The sequence below is a fragment of the Labeo rohita genome, chromosome 4 (assembly GCF_022985175.1).
Source record: "Labeo rohita strain BAU-BD-2019 chromosome 4, IGBB_LRoh.1.0, whole genome shotgun sequence".
Taxonomy (NCBI): Eukaryota; Metazoa; Chordata; class Actinopteri; order Cypriniformes; family Cyprinidae; genus Labeo; species Labeo rohita.
In genome coordinates this window covers 29806165-29834131 of record NC_066872.1, presented here as the reverse complement: position 1 = coordinate 29834131, position 27967 = coordinate 29806165, and the positions used below count along the sequence as shown (strand labels likewise).

At 37.8% G+C, this 27967-nt stretch overlaps 2 protein-coding genes across 3 annotated transcripts; one reads left to right on the top strand and one right to left on the bottom strand.

The window, feature by feature from the left end:
* Window positions 1-42: 42 nt before the first annotated feature.
* Window positions 43-16779, top strand: ppp6r2a (protein phosphatase 6, regulatory subunit 2a). Of its 2 annotated transcripts, none has more exons than XM_051107248.1 (24): window positions 43-379; window positions 2975-3134; window positions 4374-4640; window positions 6703-6889; window positions 7001-7138; window positions 7490-7555; window positions 7670-7782; window positions 7896-8003; window positions 8123-8249; window positions 10071-10223; window positions 10357-10587; window positions 11207-11271; window positions 11443-11558; window positions 11669-11754; window positions 12058-12138; window positions 12238-12335; window positions 12497-12554; window positions 12659-12786; window positions 12871-13010; window positions 13091-13226; window positions 13361-13413; window positions 13729-13903; window positions 15242-15343; window positions 15430-16779. In XM_051107248.1, the coding sequence occupies exons 3-24, from the start codon at window positions 4414-4416 to the stop codon at window positions 15476-15478; spliced, it is 2637 nt and encodes an 878-aa protein (XP_050963205.1). In that variant the 5' UTR covers window positions 43-379; window positions 2975-3134; window positions 4374-4413; the 3' UTR covers window positions 15479-16779. The 2 variants fall into 2 exon arrangements, with proteins under 2 accessions (XP_050963205.1, XP_050963204.1); XM_051107247.1 differs by having other exon boundaries at window positions 7896-8009.
* A 2716-nt stretch (window positions 16780-19495) lies between these two features.
* fam3c (FAM3 metabolism regulating signaling molecule C) lies at window positions 19496-27652 on the bottom strand. The gene is made up of 10 exons (XM_051107249.1): window positions 27568-27652; window positions 26684-26745; window positions 26288-26392; window positions 26083-26109; window positions 25226-25349; window positions 25031-25089; window positions 24840-24890; window positions 21548-21632; window positions 21331-21457; window positions 19496-21224 (listed from the first exon to the last, which is right to left on the bottom strand). Exons 2-10 carry the CDS (start codon window positions 26700-26702, stop codon window positions 21135-21137), a joined length of 687 nt encoding a protein of 228 aa, XP_050963206.1. The 5' UTR covers window positions 26703-26745; window positions 27568-27652; the 3' UTR covers window positions 19496-21134.
* Window positions 27653-27967: the final 315 nt, after the last annotated feature.

Sequence of the window (27967 nt, the reverse complement as noted above, 5' to 3'; positions counted from 1 at the left end):
GCAAGCAGTAATCTGACAGCACGCGCACGCGCGCGTCTATGACACAGTTTCGCCATTTTGAATACAAACATAAGAACGATTTTTATTTTCCGATCCCCGTTTCCCTCGCCTTGCGTGTGAGCGGCCGAGATAACTCTGCGTAGTGACTAAGAGCAGAATAATTTCCTAAAAAATTATTTATAAATAAAAGAAAGCAGAAAAACAACTTTAGTGAGGACGATGGCTCTCGCTTTGAGCAGATAGTTGAGAGGAAAACGGTCTCGTGGCAGCTGCGGGGTTTCACAGAGCGCGCGCGGGGCAGCAGCAGCGCCACCGCTGCACGAGCCAGACCAGCGCTAACCGACTACCAGCAGCCCGTCTAAAGACACTCACAGCGGGGGTAAGCTTACATGCACAGCCTCTTTACATGCGCAGATAACACTGCTGGGGCCGAGCATCTCTGCTTTACACCAAACCATGTTTGTTTATAAATGTTTTGCTTAGAAAATGTGTCGTTTTGTGTCTCTTCAGATGGGAAGAAACTTCTGTAAGAGAGAGATTCAGCTGAAGTTAGCCAGACGAGCTAGCAAACAACACAAAAACATCCCGTTCTTTAGATTCAAATGAAGTCAAACGCACTTCCCATCTTTAGTAATCCATTTTGAGATATGAACGAGTGTGTATTTGAGTTGTTTCGGTCGAGTTTGGGGTTGTTTTGAAAATACGGAAACCAGTTTTGTCGCTAATATTAGCCGCTGATGCTAACGCTTGCTAGCGGGGCCCAGTTGTAAACATGCAAGCGCCGAGATTTTTTGCTGAAACTGTTATTCTGCATTTAAAATCCCCATCTCGTGTGTGATTTAAACAGTACTACGTCTTCTTTATCCGTCCCGGCTTTATAAGGTTTGAAAAACGCTGTGGTATGTTATTGACGTCTGTTGTAAACATTTGATTCAAATCATGTTGTCATTAGCAGCCACATGAGTAATTCAGAAGTTAGTTCATCCTCTCCAGCTATGTAACTATTGAGTTGTAAAACACGATCGTTCAGTATGACGAATGCAATCTCATTTGAAGTTTTGTAATGCAGGAACACCCCCTCTGGGGGTCCAGGGGTCAGGACAAGTTGCTGGATCCACTTCCTAAGTAGGCAGCTTCTGGACAGTTGTGCAATCAATGCCAGCTTATTTGACCTCAGCTGCTGTCAGAGATCTCATGCAACATCCCGCTCATGTCTGCTGTGTGTGGCAGCTTGTATTGTGTGTGCAAATGCTGCTGCTGTTGCCTGTTACTATTTTTGATGAATTGTAGAGCAGAGACATTTGCTTTCCTGTGTAGGGTTCATTGGGGAATTCTCTGCTTGTTATTGTCACACTAAGCTGTGCACGTGCACACGGTCATGTCCGCATAAAGAAGGAAACAAGCCCCGTTTTTGGCCACTTTTTTTCAAAAATGAAAGAAGTGCTTCAGCTTGCACAGCTGCAGATCAATGATAGATATTCTTTCCGGTATGCGTTCTCTGTGTCATCTGTCATCAGATGAGTATGTAGTGCTCAAGGAAGCTGTTACCAGCTGCTGTGCTGACTATGCCATATGCGCACGAGATGTGGCGTAGGTGCGCATTTCGTTTAGGAAGAAAGTGCGTCAAGTGGCACCTTCTATTTTAACTTCCTAGAATTATGTCTAAACGTCAAAATTCAGGCATTAAAAATTTGTCAGTAATGTAGTTGTGAATGAAGCTTTTCAAATTGCTTTTTGTTGGTCAACGTGGTAAATCTTGAGCTTGAACTTCTTGCAAAATTTACGTGGGGGAATTTTTCATCCTCATGCAATTATTACTGGATTTTGCATGCAAAAATTCACCAAACAGTATTAAATGTGACTGCGCTTTAAGTAAATTTTCACCCAAAAAATGTAACTTGTGCTCACCCTCAGGCCATCTGAGATGTAGAACAGTGTGTTTCTTCATTAGAACAGATTTTGAGAAATGTCTTACATCACTTTGCAGTGAATGGGTGCCGTCAGAATCCAAACAGCTGATGAAACGGCACAATAAACCACAACAAATCCAGTCGATCAAGTAACGTCTTGTGAAGTGAATAGCTGTGTGTTTGTAAGAAACAAATCCATCATTAAGGTCTTTTAACTTTAAACTGTCACTTCTGGCTAAAATGCAATTCTGTAATCCATAATAATGCTTCTTTCAGTGTTTTTACATATTAAAAAAAATGTTTAGAACTGTTTTGGACTGTTAGCTTGTAAATGGTGTTTATCTGTGCGTATTTCTCTCCTGATTCAGACAAGATGACTTTTTGATTGGAAAAAGTAAAATTATGTGAGACTCTTATATTTTAGCTGGAAGAAATGGTTGGAGGTTAAGCATTCCTTAAAGATGGATTTGTTTATTACAAGCATGCAGCTAGACTGGAGACATTTGGATTACTTGTGGACTATTGTGATGTTTTTATCAGCTGGACTCTCATTCTGACGGCACCCATTCCCATTCCACTAGTGAGCAAGTTATGCAATGCTACATTTTTCCAAATGTGTTCTGAATAAGAAACAAACTAATCTACATCTTGGATGGCCTGAAGGTGAATACATTTTTAGCATATTTTCATTTTGGGTAAACTGTTTTTTAATGCCTGAAACTTAAGACTAATTTACTGTATTTGTTGCACAAACCACTGTAGTGCCATTTAAGCAAATGGTTAAAATAACTGCATATCTGCTAGAGAGTCACTATAGAGATAAATTTGAGGAAGAGAGTGTTTATGTGCATTTGTTCACTGTTGACAAGGAAATGACGTTTGTACAGACACTACATTTTCAGTTCAGACCTTCCACAGTTTTAGTCTTGCTCATTCTGTTGTTTCACGGTTTCTAGACTATATGATGCAATGTGTTTTCATACATTATTGATATATTAAACCTGCAGTTTCTCACACCCTGCCTGCATTGTTTTTGATGGGTTTGCATTTTCTTGTTTCCCCAGTGTCAGTCCGTCTGAGGCGTGTATTCGAGGAAGGCCTGGTGGGAAGTGGACCTCATGCAGATTAATGCTAGGTCATTCTGTGCTGTCTGCATTCTGCCACTCAAATGCCTGTCTGCCTGTGGAGGAGGTGTAACTAAGGATTCACACGTTTCATCAGCTGGTAAAAATATATTTATTTATTTAACACATGCTATTAATGTTCCTGAAGAGTCTTACATAGGCTCACTAACAGATCTCTTTGAGCAAGCGAAGACTATCAGGCTGTGTGAAATGTATCGCCCAGGGTGTGATGCGTGGGTACCAGTCATCATGTGGGAAAGGTCTGCTTTGTTCATGACCAGAGTTGTTAGAAAAATCTTCACAGCCCAGGTGATTTCAATCAGTGCTGAAAGAAGGAAAGTTGATCTTCATGTTCCAGTTGCTTCATGTTTTGTTTTGAGTGGGATGTGTTAGTTGGATGCTTTAAAGGTCCATCAATTATTTCTGTCCCCTTCCTTGTTCTTCTGTTCTCCAGATTCTCTTTCATCTGTTAGTTCTGCTTTCCATCGCTATTCTTCCCCCCCTCCTCCCACTCACTCTATAGCTTTGTTCCAAAACCTATTAGGTTGCCTACATAAGCAGCTGTTTTTAAGACAGCTTACTAACTTTTATGGAACTTCAGTGACTGATTTGGAACATGCTACTTCAGTGGTTCTCAACTAGGGGGCTTCAGTAAACTTCCAAGGGGCATTCAAGATCACTAAAAAGCGTTTTAAAATGCATACAAAAATGTTTTTTAAATATATAGACCAATTCTTAGTAGATGTCACAGTTGCGTCACTTGCAGCTGTGCGCGCATGCAGGTGGCAGAAAAACACTGGTAACAAGTAGAGTGAAACTGGTCAAATCCATGGAATAAGAAGACTTTTTTTCTTTTAAATGCAACTTTATATCTCCTAGTTTGGACTTTATAACTCAATTTAACTCAACAATAGTGAGTTTGTCAATTCTCAGGGCAAAAGTTAGAGCTGAGGGGAAAAGAGAGAATGACGAGTCTGTTTTCTTATCAGAATTGCGAGAATAAAGTCAAGATATTGAAATATAATCTTGTTGAACTTTTTTTATTCTTTTATTCCATGGCTCCATAGACTTCAACTTAAAAAACATCATTTTCTGCAACCAGATAAGCTCCTCCCACAAAAAAAAGTCATTACTGTTTTCAAACACTGAATTGTGTATATATATGCTCCTAGAAATATTAGAAATAACCTACATCAGATTATCTTTGAAAATAGTGTTGTACAACAAGGGACGTTTGAGTCAAAAGAAGGTTGGGCAATTTTGCATGCACTGACCATCTTGGATTTTTTTGTCTTCTCTGCAATAGATATTTCTCCTCACTTTCAATTCTTCTCTTCAGGCCTGGGCTTCCTGCTGCAGCAGCCGCCACCGCCGCCATCATGTTCTGGAAGTTTGACCTGAACAACACCTCCCATATCGACCAGCTGCTGGATCGAGAGGGAGTGACTCTGAGAGAGTTGATGGAAGAGGAGGATGTCCTGCAGGAGTGCAAAGCACAGAACCGCAAGCTCCTGCTCTTCCTCTCCAAGGATCACTGTATGCAGGAACTGGTCACCCTTATCACGGAGGAGCCCCCTGCTGACCTGGAGGAGAAAACTCGCTTCAAGTAAGACAATGACACAGCTTTGCACCTTATTTGCTAGTGTTGAGCAACCAGACACTGCAACATTGGCTCAGCCAATTGGATGAGTTTGATAAGGGCTATCTGTAGCCACGTTTACTGTTGCCCAGCAAAATTTAGTCATTTAAATAGGAATCTGGACAATTGGAGTTTTTGCACGAGAGTGAAAAAGTTGCCCATGCAGATTTGGCATGTGTTTGCAGTGTTGACCAACAGAAACTTGCATAGTTTGAAAGTGACTTCTGTTTACACTTGGACTGTTTTTAAATGTAAAAATTTCTCAAATTTTGCTAATGTGACTGCACTTTGAAGGTGACGTATCATGAAAATCTGACTTTTTCCGTATTTAAGTGCAATAATCGGGTCCCCTGTGCATCGACCAACCCAGAAAATGTGAAAAAGGCAACCCAGTAACTGTTTTAGTATGTCTTTTTCTGCAAACGCATGAAAAAACAAGCACTGTTGTTGCGTTGTGCAAGTTTTCACCCACGGCGCCGACATTTTGTTTTCGCAAGCGGCAACAGTGTACCAGTTGTAACGCCATGGCAAAAGTTTGAGCACAGCATGCTAACTGTTCTGTCGTTGGCTGCACTGACGAGCACAGAACACTATTTAGAGTCCCAGCCTCAGGAGGGACAAGAGAACAGACAGATTTAATTAATTTAATTACTGTATATTATACTGCTGCCACACAGATCTAATATAAACATGCAATTTCTTTCCCAGCTGTTTACCGTCACGGACATAACTGACTGTTTTTATAACTCCTGTGTGTTTTTAACATAAACCTGTGTGCATTTGATAGTTCAAGCGCAATAAGACATGAAAGAGAATTTAGTTTAGGACTCACATGCCATGTGACAGTCGCTTTCTGTGCATGTGCTTTGGATGTGTGTGCACAGAAAAACGTATATCAGAAGTTTAAACTACTATGGTTTAAAACGCATGATTTCAACGGGATAGACGTAACCAAAACTAAACATGTTTTTAAGAAGAATGTTCAGAGGTATGAGCTGTAAAGGCACAGTTCTATATTGGAAAAGGAGGTGGGGCGCAGCAGCTCATTAACATTTAAAGAGACATGCGTGAAAACAGTCTTTCTGCTTCTACTCAAAATAGGCATTTTCAAAATGCTATAAATGATCTGTGGGGTATTTTGAGCTGAAACAGACATATTTTGGGGACACCTAAGACTTACATTACATATTGTAAAAAGGGGCATAATAGGTCTCCTTTAAATGTTTATCCTGCAAATAGCCTGTAGCCTATATGTAAATATAGCTGGCAGTAAAAAGTATTCCAGCTGGTACTAAGAATTGCTGAATTATGATGGTAGGACATATGTGTTGTTCACTGGTAGCCCTGAATGTCTGAAGCTCCTAGTAACAGGAAGGCTATAAAACTGACAGTGAAGATGTAGAAGTGCAGAGAAGTGAAGTTAAATTGATAGATGAAGAAAGAGGAACAGGAAAAATAAATGATTGAGTTGAAAGGAAACCATTCTGCTGCTTTTATGTTTTAAATCAGACTTGCTTTGTTTGTAAGGGTTGTGCTGTTTAGGAAAATATATGAAAAACTGTTCTGAAGAGTTGAAATCTATCAGTTTTAGCACTCTGCTGGGACCATATGGTTAGAGTGAGAGAAAAAGATTACAGTTCATTTAAAACTAATCATTCGGTTCTCTGTGTGTAGGAGGCAGAATCATTTGTCTTGAAATGAGCAAGCGGATTCACTCAAAATGTCTTTTCTCTCCAAGTATTGTGAAATGTTATTACATTGAGTGAAATATGTTCTCAGCAGCACTGATCCAGATTTTTTGCTTTGTGATATTTTTGTCGAATGCAGAATCCTACAGTAGGATATAATGCACGGATGCAAAGTTTATTACCCTCTTTTGTGGCACAGACAACACTGCACCACTGAGTTGACCAGTATTTACATTTTGTCTTTGCACTGCCTTTATTTGACTATCAGAAAGTGGCTTAGTTTGTAATGCTAAAGGCCATGTAATATAGACTTTTTTTTTTGTTTTGTTTTGTTTATCTAGGTTTCCAAACATTGCCTGTGAGCTCCTGACCTCTGATGTGGCTCTTATCAACGATAAGCTGGGTGGAGATGAATCCCTTTTGGAGAAGCTCTACCACTTTCTGGAGCAAGAGCCACCCCTTAATCCCCTGCTGGCGTCTTTCTTCAGCAAAACCATCGGCAACTTGATTGCACGTAAAACAGACCAGGTATGCACGCCTGATCCACACAGAATATGAATGCACAGCAAATGGCACAAAGGAAATATGGAAGCTATTTGCTTGATTTGCATAGTAAGTTGTCTGTCATTGCACATGCAGGTAATCTCTTTCCTAAGGAAAAAACACAACTTTATCAGTCTGGTGCTGAATCACATTGATGCCTCGGCCATGATGGATCTTTTGTTGCGCCTCATCAGCTGTGTAGAGCCTGCCCCCTTGAGGATGGAGGTCCTCAATGTAAGCACACACACATATATATACGAGAGTTAACAGATACAGGCACTTAAAAACTGTATCCAAATGCAATAACATGTTCTGTGTGAATGTTCCCATGTGGTGTTGACTCTACAAGTGAATTTGGGGGTTATATAATGGTTAATCTTGTTCAAAGTCATTTTACATTGATCTACCTCCAGAAGCCTGAACCATTTGTAGAAATTATGCCTTCAAGGAAAGTTAGTAAGTGATTCAGTTGCTTAAATTAGACGTTGACCTGCATTTAGCCTGACTTGTCTTCCAAGCCCTGGCTGAGTCCTCACTCATCATTACGGGGCTGTGATTCTAGTCTGTGAATGCATGTATTTGCAGTGGCTGAATGAAGAGAGACTCATCCAGAGACTCACAGAGCTCATGCACACAGGGAGAGATGAAGAGGTACAAAATACCACTCACTCTGCTGAACTTTTCACCCCCCAGCCCACATGATTTTAGTTATGGAAGTTTAAAGAGAGAACTGACTGCATTCTTTTCCATTTTATTGTTGTGCAGAGACAATCTAATGCATCCCAGACTCTTTGTGACATCATTCGACTTAGTCGGGACCAGGCCAATCAGCTGTCAGAGGTCACCGAACCAGACCCCTTACTCGCTGTCCTGGAGTCGTAAGTGCCCAATCTGATTAGCTAAGATCACAGTCATGTGACGTAGTGAGCCATTTATAAGAATTTGGTAAAGACTGCTGTTTTTGTATCTGAAGTCATGTTTGCCTTTGTAGACAAGAGAATGTGGCGGAGCTTTTGAAGAACATGTTTGAAGGGGAAAGGACTGAAGCGTCTGTCGTCAATGGAACGCAAGTGCTTCTTACGTTACTGGAGTCACGAAGGTCAGGGTGAGTTCATTCATTACAGGCCTTAATTCATCCTAAAATAAATAGGATGCTTGCTGCTGTTCTTTTTTTATCTTTCTTTGACCTTCTGTTTTCTCTGTATCTGATGTTGTTAGGCTGGAGGGTCTGATGGACCTGTATTCTCAGGGATGTGAAAGGTCTTACACTGTCAACAGCAGTATTTTACGTGCTATTGAGCCTCATCTAAAGGACTTCCAGCAGCTCCTACTGAACCCTCCTACGGTACCAGCATGCACACACACACACACACACACAAGTGACTAAACTCCATCTGGGCGTAAATGTCATCTCAGGGCTTTTGAACTGTTTGTTCTAATTTTGGTGTAGTTGAGCTGAAGTTTGTTGCTCTGTTTTTAAACCTAAACTGCCTTGCTGTGTACATTATTGAAGTAAACCTCTTAAGTGACTGATTTGCAACAATCTACGTAGGTGTCACTTAAATAGCTCTCTTCACAAGAAGCTCATTGAGAAACTGAGTATGTTTCTAAGCTGATATACTTCATTAGGCATCAATTTTAACATTATTTTAAAGGGATAGTTCACCCCAAAAAGAAAATTCTGTCATTAATTACTCGCCCTCATGTCTTTCCAAACCCGTAAGACTATTCATCTTCGAACACAAATTAAGATATTTTTAATGAAATCTGAGAGCTTTCTGAGTCACTGCATAGACAGTAACAGTACTACCATGTTCAAGGTGCAGAAAGGTTGTAAGGACATTGTTAAAATATTCCAGGTTCAACCATAAATTTATCAAGCTACGAGGACAGGGCTCTATGCTTACTTTTTTTTTTGTTTGTTTTTTTAAGAGCAGTGTTTTTTCATTTGTTTAATGAGGCTTAGAGCTGGCATGAGTGCAATCAAATTCATAAATTCAAGTTGAGATTAATGTTTTAAATATAACATTTTGAATATAGAAATATTAAATGTTTTAAATAACTGAAAAGATACTTTAAAAATGAAACTAAAACTGCCAGTAGGTGGCGGCAAGTCACTGATTTAATTACTGAATCATTTATTAATTTGATTCGTTTGAACGGCTGATTCATTCAGGCATAAAGCAAGTGACTGCTTTATAAATGGGAAATTGATTCATTGACTCACTAGATTCGTTTAAAAACGCACGTTCATTCATAAACGAAACACAGCTGTGTTTAAATGGAGATGTGCAGTGGCTCAGTTGTGACTTGTTTCACTTCATTTCTTGTTTATTTAACTGTTGTATTAAATCTCATTTACAAACTCCCTTAAAAATCATTCAAATCTATCAATCATCTTAGTTCATCGCAATCTCAAAAAGTTTCTATAATCAACGAAGCTCTCTACACTGCACACTGAATCTCTTATTTACACTTTCTCTACACTTTGTTTATGAAAGGATTTGTGAGACATGTCTGTGAGACATTACTCAACGTTGGAAAAACACGTAGAACACGTTGAAGCTCCCCTCAGTGCAAACACAAATATGCTGATCGGGTCAGTCGCAGTGGTGCTCCTAAATATTTTTTCATAGTCACACGAAGTAGTTTTCGGTTGCAGTGTAGAGCCCTGGAGGATACTTTTTGCGCACAGAAAAAACAAGAATAATGACGTTATTCAGCAATTTCATCTCTTCTGTGTCATTCCCTGCTATCATTCAGTGATCTCACATCGAATGTGTTATCAATGTCCTTACTATGTTTGTGGGCCTTGCATGTGGTAGTTGCGTTGCTGTCTATGCAGGGTCAGAAAGCTTGTGGATTTCATTAAAAATATTTAATTTGTGTCCCGGTGATAAATGAAGGTCTTACAGGTTTGAAACAACATGAAGATGAGTAATTAATGACAGAATTAAAATTTTTGGGTGAGCTAACCCTTTAACATAATATTGCTGATGAACAGCCCTCAGGAGCATCATTTTAATGATGCCATAAAGTGTGTCAGTCTTTGTTGGCAGCACACTAAGTTCTGTAACAGAGCTTCTGTCTCAACGACCACTGTGCAATGCTGAGACTGACAGCCCTCTAACAATGTGTCAATCTCCCTTCACTTCCCGTGGAACAGAGAAGTGCAATACTCACTACAGTGGGCGTTCTGGAGCAGCCCCTGGGGAGCGCCCGCCTTCATGTGGCCAGACTGGTGGCTTCTCTGCTGCAGACTTGCGACCTCAGCATCTGCCAAGAGATCTGCAGACTCAACACCATGGACCTGCTGTTGGTAAATCACTTACGCACACACATCGAATATCGCAGACTCAACACTATGAGCTCGCTGTGGGTGGGCGATCTTGTTTTTCATCATTTTTTTTTTTTTTTCCTCACTTCCTCTCTCCACCACTCCCTGGTTGCAGGATTTATTCTTTAAATACACCTGGAATAATTTCTTGCACTTGCAAGTGGAACTGTGTGTGGCATCTATCCTGAACCACTCTGCCCATGCGGACCTCCAGAACCCAGGTCTGCAGAACCACGAGGAGAGACCAGCTACAGGCACAGGCGGCCAAGCAGAGGAGGGAACACCGGGCCAGAACAGCTCCTCAGACCCAGCAAACACGCCCATTCAAGATGCTCTTGTTGCCAATGTAGGTCATATGCTTTAGTTCATATCAGTTTTCGATCACGGCCGCTTCCTTTTGGCACCTATAGTCATATTGGCTTACAGGAAACAGGGTAGTGGGCCTTGTTGGTGGTGCTCTTGAATGCTGCTTAACACATACAATATTGTTCAAAAGTTTGGGGTCAGAAAGATTTTTTTTTTTAAGTAAAAAATACTAATATTCTTTTCACCACCTTATTTATCAAAGAATACTGGAAAAAAAAAATTATAGTTTCCACAAAAATATTAAGCATTAAGTCATTATTGTCAGTGTTTCTTAAAAGTGTCTTGTAACACTGAAGACTATGAGAACAATACACTGTATTGGTCAAAATGATTGATTTTTCTTCAATCAGGTTAAAAAACATGGAAAAAAAACCCTTTTGAACAGCAGTGCATTGCATGTAGTTTGGGATTTGAACAAACCACTGAGCCTAAGTATTAAAATTTGACTGATTCATCTCTCACCGTGGTTTGCTAAGTAGAGGTGTTTTAGTTTTGTTTCATTTTATGTTTCTCTTTCTTTTTTGCATGTCCTTTTATCTACACCATTTGTGTTTCCTGTTGTTTATTATTCTTAATTTTTGGCTGTTTGCTTTCTGCAGCTTTTCCAGCATTGCCGGCTGGTCCAAAGGATTCTGGATGCTTGGGAGGAAAATGACAAAATCCAGTAAGAGCATCTCATCTATTTTCTGTCACTGATTCATAAGCAGCTGGTTTCTAACATGTGTGATTAGTCCCATGAAGCACACATTGATATCCACTTTTATGTCAGTATGTTTGTTGTCTATCTTTTTTTTCTGCTGTTGACTGATGGTTGTTTCTCTACATTAATCTTCAGGACTGAAGGAGGGAGGCGAAGGGGAAACATGGGTCACCTGACAAGAATTGCAAACACTGTGGTTCAAAACCTGGAGAAAGGGCTAGCTCACTCTCAAATTAATGACCTAATTAAAGGTTTGTTGTGCAGGAAGATGTCAAAAAAAGCCACAGAGTTTATGAAATGATGATGTCTGAGATAGATAGGAGCATGGTTACTGAGATCATAATCACTTGTATATTCACAGAGCTGCCAGAGGACTGCAGAGGCCGCTGGGAGAGTTTTGTGGGTGAGACTCTGAGAGAGACCAACAGGAGAAACACAGTGGATTTGGTAAGGAGATCATTTATGAATAATATAGAAAAGGATATTTAAATGTTGTTATGATCATGTTTTATTTTTTCTTTTCAAAATATGTTTAGAGTTAGAATTTCAGAGATGCTTGGTTCGTCTTCATTTTCATCATAAAAAGATGCAACATCTCTCCCTGAATGGTCAAAATGGCTTTACAATCAGAAAAAAACCTTGATTATTTTTTTTATACATGTCTTGTTTGTCACTTTCACTTTCTTTAAGAGCATGTTAAGTTGCATGGTTTGATGCTGATTTCTGATTGGTTCTCATCCTGTGTTCCAGGTCAGCACCCATAACTTACACTCATCTAGTGAAGATGATGACATGGAGAGCCCCTTCCCCAATGATTTGTCCATCCAACAGGTAAGAATCAAGAAAAAAGCCAGCATGAGTCTGCCTTAAGCTCCTTACAGCTGACTGGATAATGTCTTAAACATGATTTCTCTCTTTTTTGCTTTTTAGGCATTCTCTGATTACCAGATTCAACAGATGACCGCCAACTTTGTGGATCAGTTTGGTTTTAATGATGAGGAGTTCAGTGAACATGATGAAAATATCAAGTGAGTGCTAATGTGTATATACTGTGTGTATATATAAATGTGTGATAAGTGTTGCCATTTATATCAGAATTCTGCAGAGACATACACTGATGTACAGTGCTGATGTTTTTGTGGTTAAGATTGTCAGTATCATCTTTGAGAGACCTCTTTTAATCTTGCAGTGCTGCGTTTGATCGAATTGCTGAAATTAACTTCAATATAGATGCAGATGATCATAGTGTAAGTGTCTGCCACTAAAAACACTGTCCATTATTCAGACGATCACTTAGCTTTGCTGTAAGTGTTTGTTTTTATGCTTTACTCGGATTGTTGTGCTCCTACAGGCCAATGCTGCAGCTTTTGAGGCGTGTTGTAAAGAAAGAATCCAGCAGTTTGATGACTGTGAGGAAGAGGAGGATATTTGGGATGAAAAAGAAATCAACTATGCAACACAAATCAAATCCAGATCGAGGTACAGCGCATGGATGATATGCATGGGGAAATAGGTTCTCCTGTTTAGTTTATTGAATTCACATTCTCTCTTTATTTTTTCCAGGTTTGGGGTGTCTCTTTCTTCAGATAGTTCGCCCAAGAGTGCTGTGAGGAACGGAGGCGGAGGCCGCGGGTCGGCTTCCGAGGAAGAGGATGTTGAGGAAGAGGCCAGTCCTCAGCAGTCTGCAGCAGCTCAGACTCAAAGTGAGTGGTACAACATCGCCCACAACTCTGAATCTTCCAGATGAATTTGTTCATTGAGCATTCTTTGTGTTTGTGCACAGATGCAGGCTGGACGGCAAGTTTTGGTGAGACAGAGGTGAGCTCCTCTAGCTCCTGGGGTGGCTCCCCTCAGAAGGGAGGTGAGGGTCCGCAGGACACAGGCTGGGCCTCCTTCACTGAGTTCCAGCCTTTTAGCAGGTAAAGAGCACTCTGCTTTAAAGAATGTTGTTCAGTGCTACTTACAACACTGTTTTGGAATGTTTGTTAAAGTGAGGATGTTTGAATTATGGGAATACCTTTATCTTTGCTGAATCATTGGCTTTATATTACAGCACAGAGTCCAGCCAGACTGAGGGACAACCTCAACAAGGACAAGAGAAGAACTGTGAGTTAATACACAACGTGGCCAACAGTTTTCATCTTGAATTTAAATGATGAAATGTTTAAAGTGGTAATATCTTGGGGAATGCATTTTTCTTCATCTTTTGGGTACTATGAAAACATACTATAATTTTTTTAAACTCAAAAGTTCCTATACAGAAATGCATTATTCTTAAGTCCTTGACATTAGAAAGTCTAAAACATTAACATGTGACTGCCTACATTTACATGGCAGTAGTATGGATAAAGTAGAAACATTTGAAAAACTAAAAGGGTTGAAAAGTTGTCGTTTGGATTTGAAATGCGTCTCTTTTTGCAGTGGCTGGCAGTGGTTCGACTACAGGAGCGTGGGAAGGAAGTCCTGGGCAGAAAGCCCCTCTAGTGGCCTCAGACAGCAGCTCGTCTGGAGGCTCAGACAGTGAAGAGGACCCTGGAGAAAACAAGACAGATGGTTCCCCTAAAACACCTGCCAAGCAGACAACAGCACCCTCGAGGTAAGAACACTTTGGGAAGAAATAGCAGCATTACAGTGTTCTAATGTAGTTCCAGAAAATAAAAACTGATTCTCACGACTTCAGGAAGGGAATAATATTCCCAATTTTAAACGATGACAGAAGTTCCCGTAGTGTGCTGATTTAGTTACGCTCTCTAAACAAACCATTCGAAGTGGAGAAAAATATGACAGTCCAGACTGAAAAGTGAATCCCATTCAGACACTTTTCTCTGTCAAACTACATTCATAATCTAAAAATGACAATTCTGTCATTAATTGCTCACTCTCAGGTTGTTCCAATCCTGGAAGACCTTCGTTCATCTTTGGATCACAAATTAAGATATTTTTGATGAAATACAAGAGATTTCTGACCCTGCATAGACCGCAACACAGCTACCTTGTTTAAGACCCAGATAGGTAGTAAGGATATCGTTAAAATAGTCCATGTGACATCAGTGGTTCAATCTTGAAGAACACTTTCTGTGCAAAGAGAGCAAAAATAACTTTGTTCAACAATTTTTTCTCTTCTGTGTCAGTCTTTGACACGCGTTCACGAGAGTATCACGACACATGTGGAAGAAAAGAAATTAGGCATACACAAATTTTGCCAATATCCAATATGCCCATATTTTTCAACTAATTTTGGCCGATAGTCAGTGCAGATAATATTTCCTTTTGTTTGGAAACTCTCTCCTGTGCAGAGATTATAAACAGATTATTTTTAATTTTGGTTAGTTTTTAACAAGAAGTTTTTGTACGAATTAAATGAACAATACTGAAGTTCAACTATAATGACACTACACTGAAGCTTTGAAAATAACTGTAAATAAACTATATATTAATCGCTGCATTTTTTTTTATTTTAAGATTTAACATAGTAGGTGGTTTAAAGCATTTTAAAGCATAATGTTTTTAAATGTAAAATATTACCCATTAATGAATAATCAGTATATATAAAATTATATGATTTACGAGTGTCATGTTTGTAATTATTTTCATTTTTTTTAAATTCATGTAAGCTATAGCTTCTGACCTTTAAATTCAAAACATACTTATGATTTTATGACATCAATTACTACTTTTTTAAATCAGAAACACAGTCGGGAAAGGGTGCCGCTGCTGTCACTGAACATGCTATTACTGTTTACTGTATCAAACACAGAACATGTCATTCTGTACATGCATTCTCCGTTTAAATGCAGCGATCCAAAAATCAAAAATATCTTAATTTGTGCTCCAAATGATGAAGAGTGATCACCTTCAAGTGTTGTAATTGTGAATGCAATTTTGATTCTGTAAAGATGTAGAAGTATTAAGTCTTTCACTCTTTTCTCGGTAGCGAGGTGCCTACTGAAGCTCTGGAGAAGCTCAGCATCACAGACAACAGCGAGTCTTCAGCGCCTACAGAAGAGTCGGATGGCACCACTGTGACAGAGACGAGGTAATGGTAAATGTGTGTCGACCAGATGTTAAAAGATAGAATAAAGCATTCTCCACCCACTCTTATGCTCTTTTATGCCTCTGCAGAGTCGAGGCACCTGCTTCAGCTGAGATCACGCCTAACGGACCGGTCTGAAGGCTCTGGACAGGAGTCCGACCCACTCTCCGCCTCTTCCATTCTGAACCCCCAAACCTCAATACCACTTTTGGTGTTTAAATAAAGAATGCTGCCATGTTATTGGTCCTGGATACTGCCAATCAGCCCATAATTGGTGGAGGAAGCCAGGGGCATGTAACACAAACCAGTAACCAGTACAGTGCTCAGAGGTGTTAGTCTTTTAATCCTTTCAACTTTGTATGAGATATGCACAGTTTTAAATGTAGCAGTGACCGTGTGATTACAGGATCTGTCAGGACGTCTTTTTGTCCTCGGTTTGTGTCCCTCCCTTAATTTCTCTGGATTCGTTTTTTCGCTCGCAGCCTTGGATGGTAGAAAACAGGGATGTGAAGGTCCTAATCGGAAAGCACAGGCTCATCCTTCACGGCATAACGTCTCGAACATCCTCACGCAAAATCGAAAGCCTCGTTGCCTGACAACAGCCTCTGCGACAATTTACTGTATGTTGAAGCACAACTGAAATGTTCTGTAATGCTTGACACATTTCTGCACAGGTCACCGCCCCGCCAAGTTCACTTTTAAGATTTTTTTAAAACGTATTATTATGGCCTAATCTCATTAAATCATGTATTTGAATGTTCTGAAGTGCTTTGGGGCGGAAATGTATGACTTGACACTCTGACACGGTGTCTGCATTGGCACTTGTGCAGTAATGTTTAGCCATTTATTTTAAATTTGACTCATTTGGAAACTGTACGTTAGTGGTGGGGGTGTGCCTCGTTGGACTTTTTCCATTGCATGCAAAACTTTATTTATCAAGCATATACAAGCAGCTGTTTTTTTTCCGACAACGTTCTAGTTAGTTAGTCAAGACCTTCTGATTGTATCGAATTACTTTTGTCCGTTTGTTGTTGTTTTTTTTTTTTGTTTTTTTGTTTTTGTTCTTCCTCCCCTCAGATCAACAAAATGGTTTCTACCTAATTTTCTAGTGCATTTTATGCTTAAGCTTTCCAAAAATTGAATCATGGGTTTAAAGCAAAAAGCTTAAAGTAATCGTAATAACCTTTGCCTTAAGTTACAAATCCTTCAGAATCCCTGTAACAGGACAGAAGGGTTTGCCTCAAAAGCAAACAGGCTTTTGGTCTCAATAGAACCGCCCCCACAATTTATTTGCATCCGTGTCCAGCGCCAGCACAGCACATGATTTTTTTTTTTTATCCCCCCCAGAGGCCAAAAAAGTTGCCCCAACTCTATAGTATACTATCACGTATGAAATACTCCACAGGACAGTGTTATGCATCATCAGTTTTTTTTTTTTATGCCAGAATGCTGTCATAAAGACTTTTCAGATTCGTCTCAGAACCTTCCGGTAGCTCTTGTTGGAAATACCAAGATACACCTCTTTTAATATTTCATCCTGAACATCATGTGATTATTATTTTTTTCTCCAGGATTTTTTTTGGCTATCACATTTCACGTATCATATCTCTGCAAGCTTACTATGGTACCAAATCTGTTGGATTACAGGATTGGGATATTGCATTATTTATTTTGCACTTATTGAGGTGTTAGTATGGAGACCTGGTCTCCCATCATGCATTGGAACACCGTGTAATTTTTTTTTTTTTTTTTTTTTTTTTTTTTTTTTTCTTTTTTCTCGCTTTTCATGATCTTTGCCCCTGGAGCGTAAATCCTCCATTGACTCTGCTTCTTATATCTATGACATGTTCAAATAGGTTTGTTTCCAAAGCCAAAAGTATGTATTTGCCTTTTTTCTTTAACTGTTAAAAAAAATCTTATTTTTAACTTTAACCAATATTATTTTACATATTGTAGAGATTCTAATTTATGTGATCTTCAGCAACCAAAATATTGCTCTGTTCAATTCTGTTCCTGTGTCTGGACTGTTTCTGTACATTTACAGCTACAGGTTGAGAGTTTGAAGCTTTGTATTCATTCATTGACCCAAGAGAAGTCTCAGTTACACAGCTATAGATATTTAACAGATGATGGTTGTATGTATTATTTTCACAAGTTGCCAAACATTTTAATTTTAATAAGACGATCTCGGGTTCGATTCTGTTAAGACAGAAAATTATTTTGACTCGTTCCCCAGATTATACAAGCATAGTCATCCACGTAGAGTGAATGTACACTACCAGTCAAATGTTTTTGGACAGTATGATTTTCAATCATTTTCTTTTGCTCACCAGAAAAACCAGCAAAATATATTTTTCGAATATTTAATATATTTAAAAATGCACTTTATTCCTGTGATCAAAGCATAATTTCTCTAGTGTCACATGATCCTTCAGAAATCATTTTATATGCGGATTTGCTGTTCAAGAAACGTTTTTTTATCAATATTTAAAACAGTTGAGTACATTTTTTTTAGGATTGTTTAATGAATAGAAAGAATACAAAGATCAGCATTTATCTGAAATAGAAAGCTTTTGTAATATCATACACTATTGAGTGAAGAGAAATTATAGAAATTAATACTTTTATTTAGTAAGTATGCTTTAAATTGACCAAAAGTGATGATAAAGACATTTGTAATGTTACAAAAAAATTCTATTTCACATAAATGCTGTTTTTCTGAACTTTCTATTCATCAAAGAAACCTGGAAAAATTCTACTCAGCTGTTTTCAACAGTTTTTGAGCAGCAAATCAGAATATTAGAATGATTTCTGAAGGATCATGTGACTGGAGTAATGATGCTAAAAAATCAGCTTTTAAAATCACAAGAATAAATTACATTTTAAAACATTTAAATAGAAAGCAGTTATTTTAAATAGTAAAAATATTTCGAAACTTTACTGTTTTTGTTGTACTTTGGGTTAAATGAATGCTAAGCAGAGGCGGCTTCTTTAAAAATATAAAAAATCTTACTGTTCAAAAACTTTTGACTTGTGGAGTGTACTGTAAGGCATTGCTCTGGAATACTTGATTCTGATTGGTCAAACGTTGTCGCATAAAGCAACGACGTATAAACGTATGTAACTGCAACGGCTCACGGTCACACTTGAACGTAAATGGCGCCATCTTGTGTCTTCGTTATTACTTGTAGTTAAAGGACAAAAGTCAGGTAAAGATAAGTATAATATGTCAATATTTAACGTCGGCGTATTTGTTTTGTGGGTAAACACAAAGTACGTGGCAAGTAACGAATAATTTCGACGTAAACAATAGTCACACTGATAAATGACGTGTTGGACTAAGTTACAACTAACGTTGCCTCTTATATAATACGTTTTGTACAGTGTAAACATTATTTTTTTGTTAATTAGAGACTGACAGAGGTCGAAATTACTCTGTGGTAACTGACAGCATCGAACCTGGAACATTTTTGTGCAGCTGTACAAGCTCCCTAACAATTATCTCCCTCTCTAATACAGTGACCTTGATTGGATTTCATGGATGTATTTCATGCACTTGTAAATAGTGGTTATATATCTCCATGCCATAATAATGATGCTGGACTTAAGCAGGTGGAGGGGAAGGACACATGCTGCAGGATAAATGAATTCTTTCATGTTTCAGAGCACTTAAAATTCACAACTTCCCCTTAGTCATTTGTTTTAGATAATTAGTATATTGAGACAAGGAGTTTGTCAGAATATAAGGTATTCATTGATGGCATAAAAAGTAGTTCTCTGCACATTGACATTTGTATGGACTGGGTCTGTACATGATATTGTTGCCTACATCAGTACCTATATATTTTGATATTTTCAGAATGGAATAAATCTGTTATTGAGAGAAATTATTTTCATCAGTTAAGTTGGCGGAGTGATGAAGTTTGCCAATTGCCATCCCTTTCTTTTGCAGCTGTGTACTTTGAAACGTTCTCTGGTCTTTTCTTAGGCTAATGAGAGCCGAGTGGACGCTTTCCAGGAATCTACAAACTCCTTTATAAACACATGTACCATTTTGGATGTGTGCATCATGCTTTGATGAGGCAGAACAGATGCTAGGGTTATTCTTGGGGTTCTCAGCCTTAATCTAAACAGAGGTAAGACAAAACCCAGGAATGAAAACAACAGTAATTTTAATATGAATAATTTTTCCAAAAAAAAAAATATCTTAGAGCCATTATGAAAGACGTTGCAATCACAAAACACACAAATTACCTAATTTCAATTTAATTTAGACTAAAGAAATCTTTAAAACAGCTTTTTACTTTAAGGCCATGACATGCAACATCAATGATTTCACACAAAAGTCTAGATCAGGGGTCATCAAACTTGTCCTGCAGAGTTTACCTCCAGCTTTCCTCAACACACCTGCCTGGAAGTTTCAAGTATACCTAGTACGACTTTAATTGGCTGGTTCAGGTGTGTTTGATTAGGGTTGGAGCTAAACTCTGCAGGGACACCGGCCCTCCAGGACCAGGTCTGGTGACCCCTGGTCTAGATAAAAATCACACAGCATATTTGATCACTTTGGTAAAAAAGGCACACAACTGGTTTCCTTACAAAAGAAATGGGGTTTAAACCACAGCTTCACAGTATATAGTTAAAATCGTGCAGGGAATTATAAAATGAACAAGTAGTTAGTTAGTTAATTAGTTTTGCATTTATGGGACATTTTACAACCTGGTTGGAAAGCGCATACTATTGACAGAAGGCACAGTTAGGAATAAAAGCAATTACTATATTGTTATTGCTTGCTATGAACACTAACGGCATGTAACAGCTGCTAGACATACCACTTAAATAATCTCAACAGAATGGTTGATGGAAACGCCCCATATGTAACAACATTCCCAAAAGCTAAGGATAAATGGCATAAAACTGGAGACAGTAGTCAAACAGTTGAAGGTCGAAAACCAACAATAGCTCAACCCATCACACAATAGAGATATGGGCAGTTTTTTTTTAACTCAAGGATTCAAAAGATCTACCTTCAGGAAAAAAGTCTAGCAGTCAAAATACCTTTGCCCGTAGAAAAATAAATATAACCATAAACAAATTAAGAAATAAATACATTCTGATGACAGCAGCTCTCAGCCATTTAACTTCAATCCAGTATGAGCAACATTTTCAATGTCCTAGTGCAGTGATAAATTTGAGAGCAAAACCTCTCCTTCTATTTTCTGGGAAGAAAATAAACAGTACACAAGAAAATCTTCTGAATCAATATCTCTCTTTTCCTTATGACACTGGAGCCTTAAAAATGGCAGAAACTTGCTGTTTATGGACCAGTTATTAACAAACCCTACAAATCAAGTTTCCCACAGGCATGGAATTTTAAAACTGCGAATTCCAGGGCTGGAAAATTCATAACAATTAGTGAAGTTGTGGATATTTTTAAGATGAATATAGTGATTTTTAGCTGTACCTGGCTACATATTGCTCTTTGTGATTGCAATCCATAAACAACTGGAAGAAAATTAAAGAAAACTCACTGGTCAAAAGTAGTGGGAACTAAAATAAATACAAACATAGAGCAGTAAATGCTCTGGTGCGCTAATGACAAGATATAATGTACAGGAAGTCCAACATCAAATATAAAATCTGTACTTATCTATACTCTACACTTACTTGGATCATTGTCAATGCTAATTGAACAATACAACCTGGCACATGTTCAATTTTACATATATGTTCAATCTTCTCCAGGCTGTACATGAAAATGCGAAACAATCTGAAATACAATGAGACACTGATTCTACTCATGTTTTACAGGAATGCACCCTTCCATCTCCAAAACCTCAGGCCAGCCTTCATATTTGTTGGTCTCTGCGTTGTTTTTAATGTGCTGGAGACATAAGAGATGGTTTATTAGATATTTAAAATATTAACTAAAACTTTGAAGCTCCTCAGTGGGGGCTGTAGCCTGAAATCAAGATACAAGGCAAATTTACCTGCTCAAAGGGGCTCTTTGTCTTGATCCCTTTGCCTCCAACAAACACCCAGTTATCTCTGAATCCCAGTATGCTGATAGTTGAGCTGCCCAATTCTGCTATCAGATTTCTGGCCTCGTCGTTTAGCCTGTTCATAATAATAATTAAAAAAAAAAAAAGTAGATAAGCCAAGACAGTTCTGTAAAAGTCTGTCCAAATATTTAGAGAAGTGACTTACTTTGTTGCAGGATCATCAAATGTGGCCATCATGACAATACTTCCATCTTCTATTTCCTTCAAGAATTTGATAAGCTCGTTCACATCTAGATAAGAATAAAGATTTAAAACATTTGCATGTGACTCATAAGAAAATTTCAAGTATTTAACCCTATCCAGTTTGCAAATACACACATGCTCTTACCAATTAAACCATAGCAACGTGGCTCTGTTTATAACTGGTTTTAAAATGAGTCTTTTGACATCCAATTAAAACGGGGGGGTCAGAAACGGCTAGGGGGATTCAGGACACTTTTAAGTGGGCCCCAAAAAATTTGGAATGATTTGAAATACACTTTAAAATTTTCTTAAAAAATCTTTAGTTTAATTTGTTCCCTTTACTCACCCCCTTGTCATCCAAGATGTTCATTTCTTTCTTTTTTTAGTTGTAAAGAAATTAAGTTTTTTGAGGAAAACATTTCAGGAATTCTCTCCATATAGTGGACTTCTATGTTCAACCCAATGTTTACAAAATCAACATGCAAAGACCCTTCATCAAACACCCTTTACAAAAACAAAAGGTAAAACAGCAGTGTAGGATGATTTTGAAGTTGGAGAAGAAAATGACCAAGTTCACTATATGGGGAGAAATCCTGAAATGTTTTCCTCAAAAAACAGTTTTTTTACAACTGAAGAGAGAAAGACATGAACATCTGTATTATCTGTATGAAATTATCTGTAAATTTCTGTTCTAGAAGTGAACTTCTCCTTTAAGACTGAGGGATCCCACAGTCTCAGAAAAATGTATGAATGTATGAGGCAATTTTAAAAGTGTGACTTTTTAATCTTGGAAAAGTAATGGAAATTAGTATGAGCAATAACATTTAGGTTAGGTCAAGCGCTAAATTGTTTTTATCAGGTAGAAATTCCTTTTTTGGGAAAAAAATATTTTAAGGTTTTTTATAAACCTTATCCTATAATCATGAATGACTGTTTATGAATCATCTATATTAATCTATATCATCTATAACTTTCATTAATTGGTCATAAAGATCAGTTCTTAAAATTCAACAATTATGGAACTGAATGACTTTCATTTTAATTATAAATTACTTAATTTTATTATTTTAATTCATCGCCACTCCTAGTTTCTGTAAATAAGAACGGATGAAAATAAGTAGCTTCGTTTTTACTGCAGAAGTATCTGAAATATCTTAGGGGCCTTGAATAATAGGGGGCCTCAGGGTCAAAATGTTTGAGAACCACTGAATAAAAACAGCTAGATGAGACTAGGATTAGTTCACTCCTGAATTTAAAATTTCCTTCAATGGGGATCAGCGGGTTGAAGGTCCAGACTGCAGCTTCAAGGGGCTTTAAACGAACCCATCTGAGGAATAAGGGTCTTATCTAGCAAAACACATTATGTAATCATGTTGGAAAGGTCATGCGTGGTTAGTTATTCATCTGTGTTCAAAAAGGTAGGGTAGGGCGAAAAACTCCAGCTCATTTTCTCCTCCAACTTTAAAATCATCCGACGTCATTAGTTTACCTTTTTTTCTAAAGGGCATTTGATTTTCTTTGCACATTCGCTTTGTAAACTCTGGGTTGAGACTTCTACCTACGTCAAGCATGACCTTTCCAACGTGACTACATAATGTGTAAAGTTGAGCTAGCACAAGACGCTCATTTGTGGTTAAAAAGTATATAACTTTTTATATACTTTTTCATAACGTTTTTTTGTTTGTTTTTTAAAAAATGACTGATAGTTACGCTAGGTAAGACCATTTACCTCGACTGGGATCATGTAGAGCCCATTGAAGCTGCACTGAAAGTGCAGTTTGGACCTTCAACCCCCCGATCCCCACTGAAGTCCTGAAAAGTTTTCCTCAAAAACCTTGATTTCTTTTCATCTTTAATTCTGGAGTAAACTAATCCTTCAACACCCACAGTTCTAAAACACTTCTCCTATAACTACTTTTTTAGTTAATCATTTATATGTGATATATAATTGTCCGTGAAGGCTGGAAGTGAAAAACTCCTTATATTCAGGTGTGCAGAATTATTAGGCATGTTTTCGTTTACAGCTAAAATGAGCCAAAAAAGAGATTTAACCCAGACTGAAAAGTCCAAATTATTAAATGCCCATGAGAAGAATGCAATACTAATGCATTACAAGAATTTGCAAAGTTAAGGCTTGACCATTGGACAGAGAAATGCTTGTTGAGTCTGCATGGTCAGAAAAAACAGGTGGAGAAGAAAAGATGCATGTTAACTGCAAAAGAATTAGGAATTAAGGTGAAGAATTAGGTGTGACACCATCAGGAACCGTTTCCAGAGGATGTGATGCTTGTCCTTCAAGAGTCACTCTCAACTTATCTGTCTCTAAAGCATATAAAAAAACTGTCTTCATGTATTTCACAAGACGTCAGCTTGTTATTCTTATTAAGTCAGGGGCATTTTTTAGGATTTTTTACCAAGCAAAGTCTCTGAGAACCTGACACATTGTACTTCTGAAGACTCCAGGTAGGTTGCAGTTCTGGAAAATGGTGGCGCTGGAGAACTGGAAACGGTTCCTGATGGTGTCACACCTAATTCTTCACCTTAATTCCTAATTCTTTTGCAGTTAACATGCATCTTTTCTTCTCCACCTGTTTTTTCTGACCATGCAGACTCAACAAGCATTTCTCTGTCCAATGGTCAAGCCTTAACTTTGCAAATTCTTGTAATGCATTAGTATTGCATTCTTCTCATGGGCATTTAATAATTTGGACTTTTCAGTCTGGGTTAAATCTCTTTTTTGGCTCATTTTAGCTGTAAACGAAAACATGCCTAATAATTCTGCACACCTGAATATAAGGAGTTTTTCACTTCCAGCCTTCACGGACAATTATATATCACATATAAATGATTAAACACAAAATTAACAGTAGTTATTAAGACTGATGTGGTTTGGAATTGGTAAAATGTGTTTGGAAAAAAAATATGACCAGAATATCAACATGCCTAATAATTCTGCACACAGTGTATGTGTGAATGTGCTTTAAGTGATTAGACAACATAATGACTTGAGCAGAGTGCATTACTAGCCACCCAATTCTTCCCACAGAGATTTTAAAAAAAGTCTTAATTAAAAAGCTACAAGTCATGAACCAAGCCAACCAGCTATGAGGAGAATCACAACAATAAAAACCTATATTTGAAGCAAAAAGTATATAAAAACTGTTTACCTAACAGTTTAAACAGAGAAACTAGATTGCACCAGCACATGCAATATGCATAAATGTAAACAAGATAAGATGTAGAAACAGATTTACCTCCAGACCACATGTCAAAGGAATCAGTCTTGGTGAGCTCGCCAGTCTTCCCTGTAAAAAGACTGTATATTAACGCAAGCCAACTTCTAATGTAAAAAATACATTTGCCTACATATTGTCACTGTGTTCAGTTAAAAACCATCTACATGTTTCACCATCTACATGTTTCTAAAGACAAAAAGTAGGCATACCATTGATCAAAGCAATGTTTATACCCCGTCCAACGTTGTTCTTTACACCACTCATTAATCTGATAAAAGAAAAAGAAGAGAAAAAGTTCTTCTCATGCTTCCTCTTAATGCAGGACATCCCCAGCCAATAAAAAGTCAGGACTTACATTTTTCTATAGTGTTTATGTAACTATTAGAGATGTGTGTAAAACCTACACATTGTCCTGAAAACACATTTTCGGGCCGACAACGCTGGCTGCCCCACTGGTGATCTTAAAGGCAAAATGGTCCTCCGGACATGATTTAGAAAGGCCACATTTGTGCCGTAGAGGTCTGGTTGCTGAAAACAACATCAATACATTCATAAACACAGGAGTCTTCACTATTTGAAAAAAAAAAAATCTTATTTACACATATACCAGACGGATATCTTCACACTCAGTTATGTCTGTGGTACATGTTGATTGATGAAGCTATTAAAAAGAAGATCACACCCAACTGCACCTACTTTAATAAATGACTAAAGTATACGGCGGCTGCCCAACACATCTAGGCCTGGGTTCACAGACAGGGCTTAGACCATTAGATTAGGCCATTTAGGACATTTAAGTAATTTTTATAAACGTGCCTTAGATAAAAACATTACTGGTGTGCATCTTGAGACAAAACAAAGGCACTGATATATTTAAAGACCAGTCAGTGCAAGTTTCTTTAAGTTGAAACAGCTCAGACTTACATTTTAGTCTGGGACTAGGCTTAAGCCTTGTCTGTGAGACCGGGGGCTAATGTGACAACTATGGAACTCTGTTTCTAATCAAGAAACAAACACACATGCCATTCATGCCATTGCAGGAAAGTTTCATTAGACACACCATTATCATATGACTCATCTGCTGCAAGGCAATGACTGATTTCTGTACATCTCCAAGTTACAGGTTTTTAATTCCTTATTTATATCTACACCGTTTCAGGAGGAGCTTGTTCATCTAGTCCTGTCAACTACTATTTAGGACTAGATGGAAACTCATTCACCTTTTGCAATTAGAAGTAAAAAACTGTAAAAATGTACTCACGGACAGTCTCTGCGGGTGCGTATCGTGCTGTAGAGAAACAGATGTCGATTAGCAATAGCTATGTGCCAAGTCAAACACTGAAAACGCCAACTCATTCCTTAACCAAACAAGTGCATTATTTTACTTTCGTAACAAAAGATGTGTGCAGTTCCAGATCAAGATGTTCTGTTTGTGTTGTAGAAAATAGCTGCATGCAGGAACTCACCAAAAACTTTCCCCAATTTAAAATTCATATTGCTCTCTAATAGCTCAAATGCCAGGAACACAACTAGAAAGAAGATAGAAACCAACGCTGCCAGTTTCAAAAGTCCTGTAAAAAAAAAAAAAAAGTTACATATTCTTGAGCCTATGAAGTCCATAGTAATATTTTTTGCATGACATTATCATAGTAATGATGACATATTTTATTTGAACTATTTTGTTTACTTTTGCATAATAAACGTTTTTAGAATTACTGCAATATCTTAAAGCAGAACTTTATTTGCAATATTACACATACATTACCACAACAGATTGTTAACGACAAAAGAGCAAATATTTGCCTTCAGTTACATGTAATATATACTTTAGCAGAATTCATAGTGAAAGAAACGGAACAAACCTCCTGCTCGCATCATCATGATAGTTTTGCAAGTACCAGCCACCACACCAAGATCCAGACACCTGATATGAGATTAGATATCGTCATATAACAAAGCAGGAATACCTAAATAAACTGCAATACTTATGTTACCTGCAGGAATTTACTCAAGATTAACTTAAAATGTTTGTGAAAAGTCACAGAGTACAACAATGGCCCGGCTGACCAACTGACCTATATTTGGCAGATTCAGATTTAAAATTAATATTTTCTTATGTATTTGCTTATTATATATTCTCAGTAACCTGATTATTTCAGCTAAGCTTGTATTTATTTTTACTACTTTCAGCTCTTTTAAACACATTCTACCATGTTGAACTTAATGTATGAATGCATTAAATTGTTAATGAATAAATTCTGTTTCTAATTCCAAAAAACAAACAAACAAACAAACAAAAAAATGGATCAATCCCTATTCACATGTATGGGAAGGTAGCAAAATGTTCACGTTTCTAAACTGGTTTAACATACAAGTTTTACATAAACCTGTATCAGTCTTCACCTGTCATGATGTCTGAAAATGAGCCAATAAAACATCCAATAAAATTTTAGCTTTCACTTCAGCTCAAGGTCTAACATGTAAAACAAACACATACGTCCTGAAAACGTGAAATTAAGCCTGAAAAGGACCCTAAAGCGAATTAAACGTTTGTGTTGGTGTGAAGTTTCGGTGTTAGTTGACAGCAGTAAAAGTGACAATAGCCGTTAGCACGAGTCGTATATACAAACAAAATAAAAGAATAAATCTTCAGACAGATATATAATATAAATCCTAGATCGTGATGTAACCCAAAGAATATACGTTTAGACTAATAATGAATAAAGAAGAGAATAGAAAGAAGTACCTGGTGCCACGGCGACACAGCGCTCAGTGTCCCTACACATCCGGTTTCGCCAGAGGGGAGGAGCTTGCATGTGTGCAGATGTGCGTACCGCCCACTAATCCGCGTTTTATATGCACAACTAGTTGTACTAGTTTCAGCGTACGTCGCTCAAACAGATGGCAATTTGAAGCCTTTTGGAAAGATTTGAAAATTTATATATATATATAAAAAAGCAGAATATTGCAACTATTTTTAAGACAGTTGGGTTGAACTAAACTAAGCTTCTTAAATAGGCAATTCGTGTTTTTATTTTATTTTGTCATATACTCTTGCTTATGTATTCTTGAATTTTGAGTCGGGGGAAGTTGTATGAGAGTCTGGTTGATGTTGGTGTGTAGTGTGGTATGTAGAATATGTGTGA

Coding starts and splice junctions, on each gene's coding strand:
- ppp6r2a (XM_051107247.1), top strand. CDS start 4,414: ATGTTCTGGAAGTTTGACCTGAACAACACCTCCCATATCGACCAGCTG. Junction 4,641..6,702: donor GAGGAGAAAACTCGCTTCAA/GTAAGACAATGA, acceptor TTGTTTATCTAG/GTTTCCAAACATTGCCTGTG. Junction 11,559..11,668: donor AATTAATGACCTAATTAAAG/GTTTGTTGTGCA, acceptor GTATATTCACAG/AGCTGCCAGAGGACTGCAGA.
- fam3c (XM_051107249.1), bottom strand. Junction 25,350..26,082: donor CGCACCCGCAGAGACTGTCC/GTGAGTACATTT, acceptor TGTTGTTTTCAG/CAACCAGACCTCTACGGCAC. Junction 21,458..21,547: donor TTTGATGATCCTGCAACAAA/GTAAGTCACTTC, acceptor TATTATGAACAG/GCTAAACGACGAGGCCAGAA.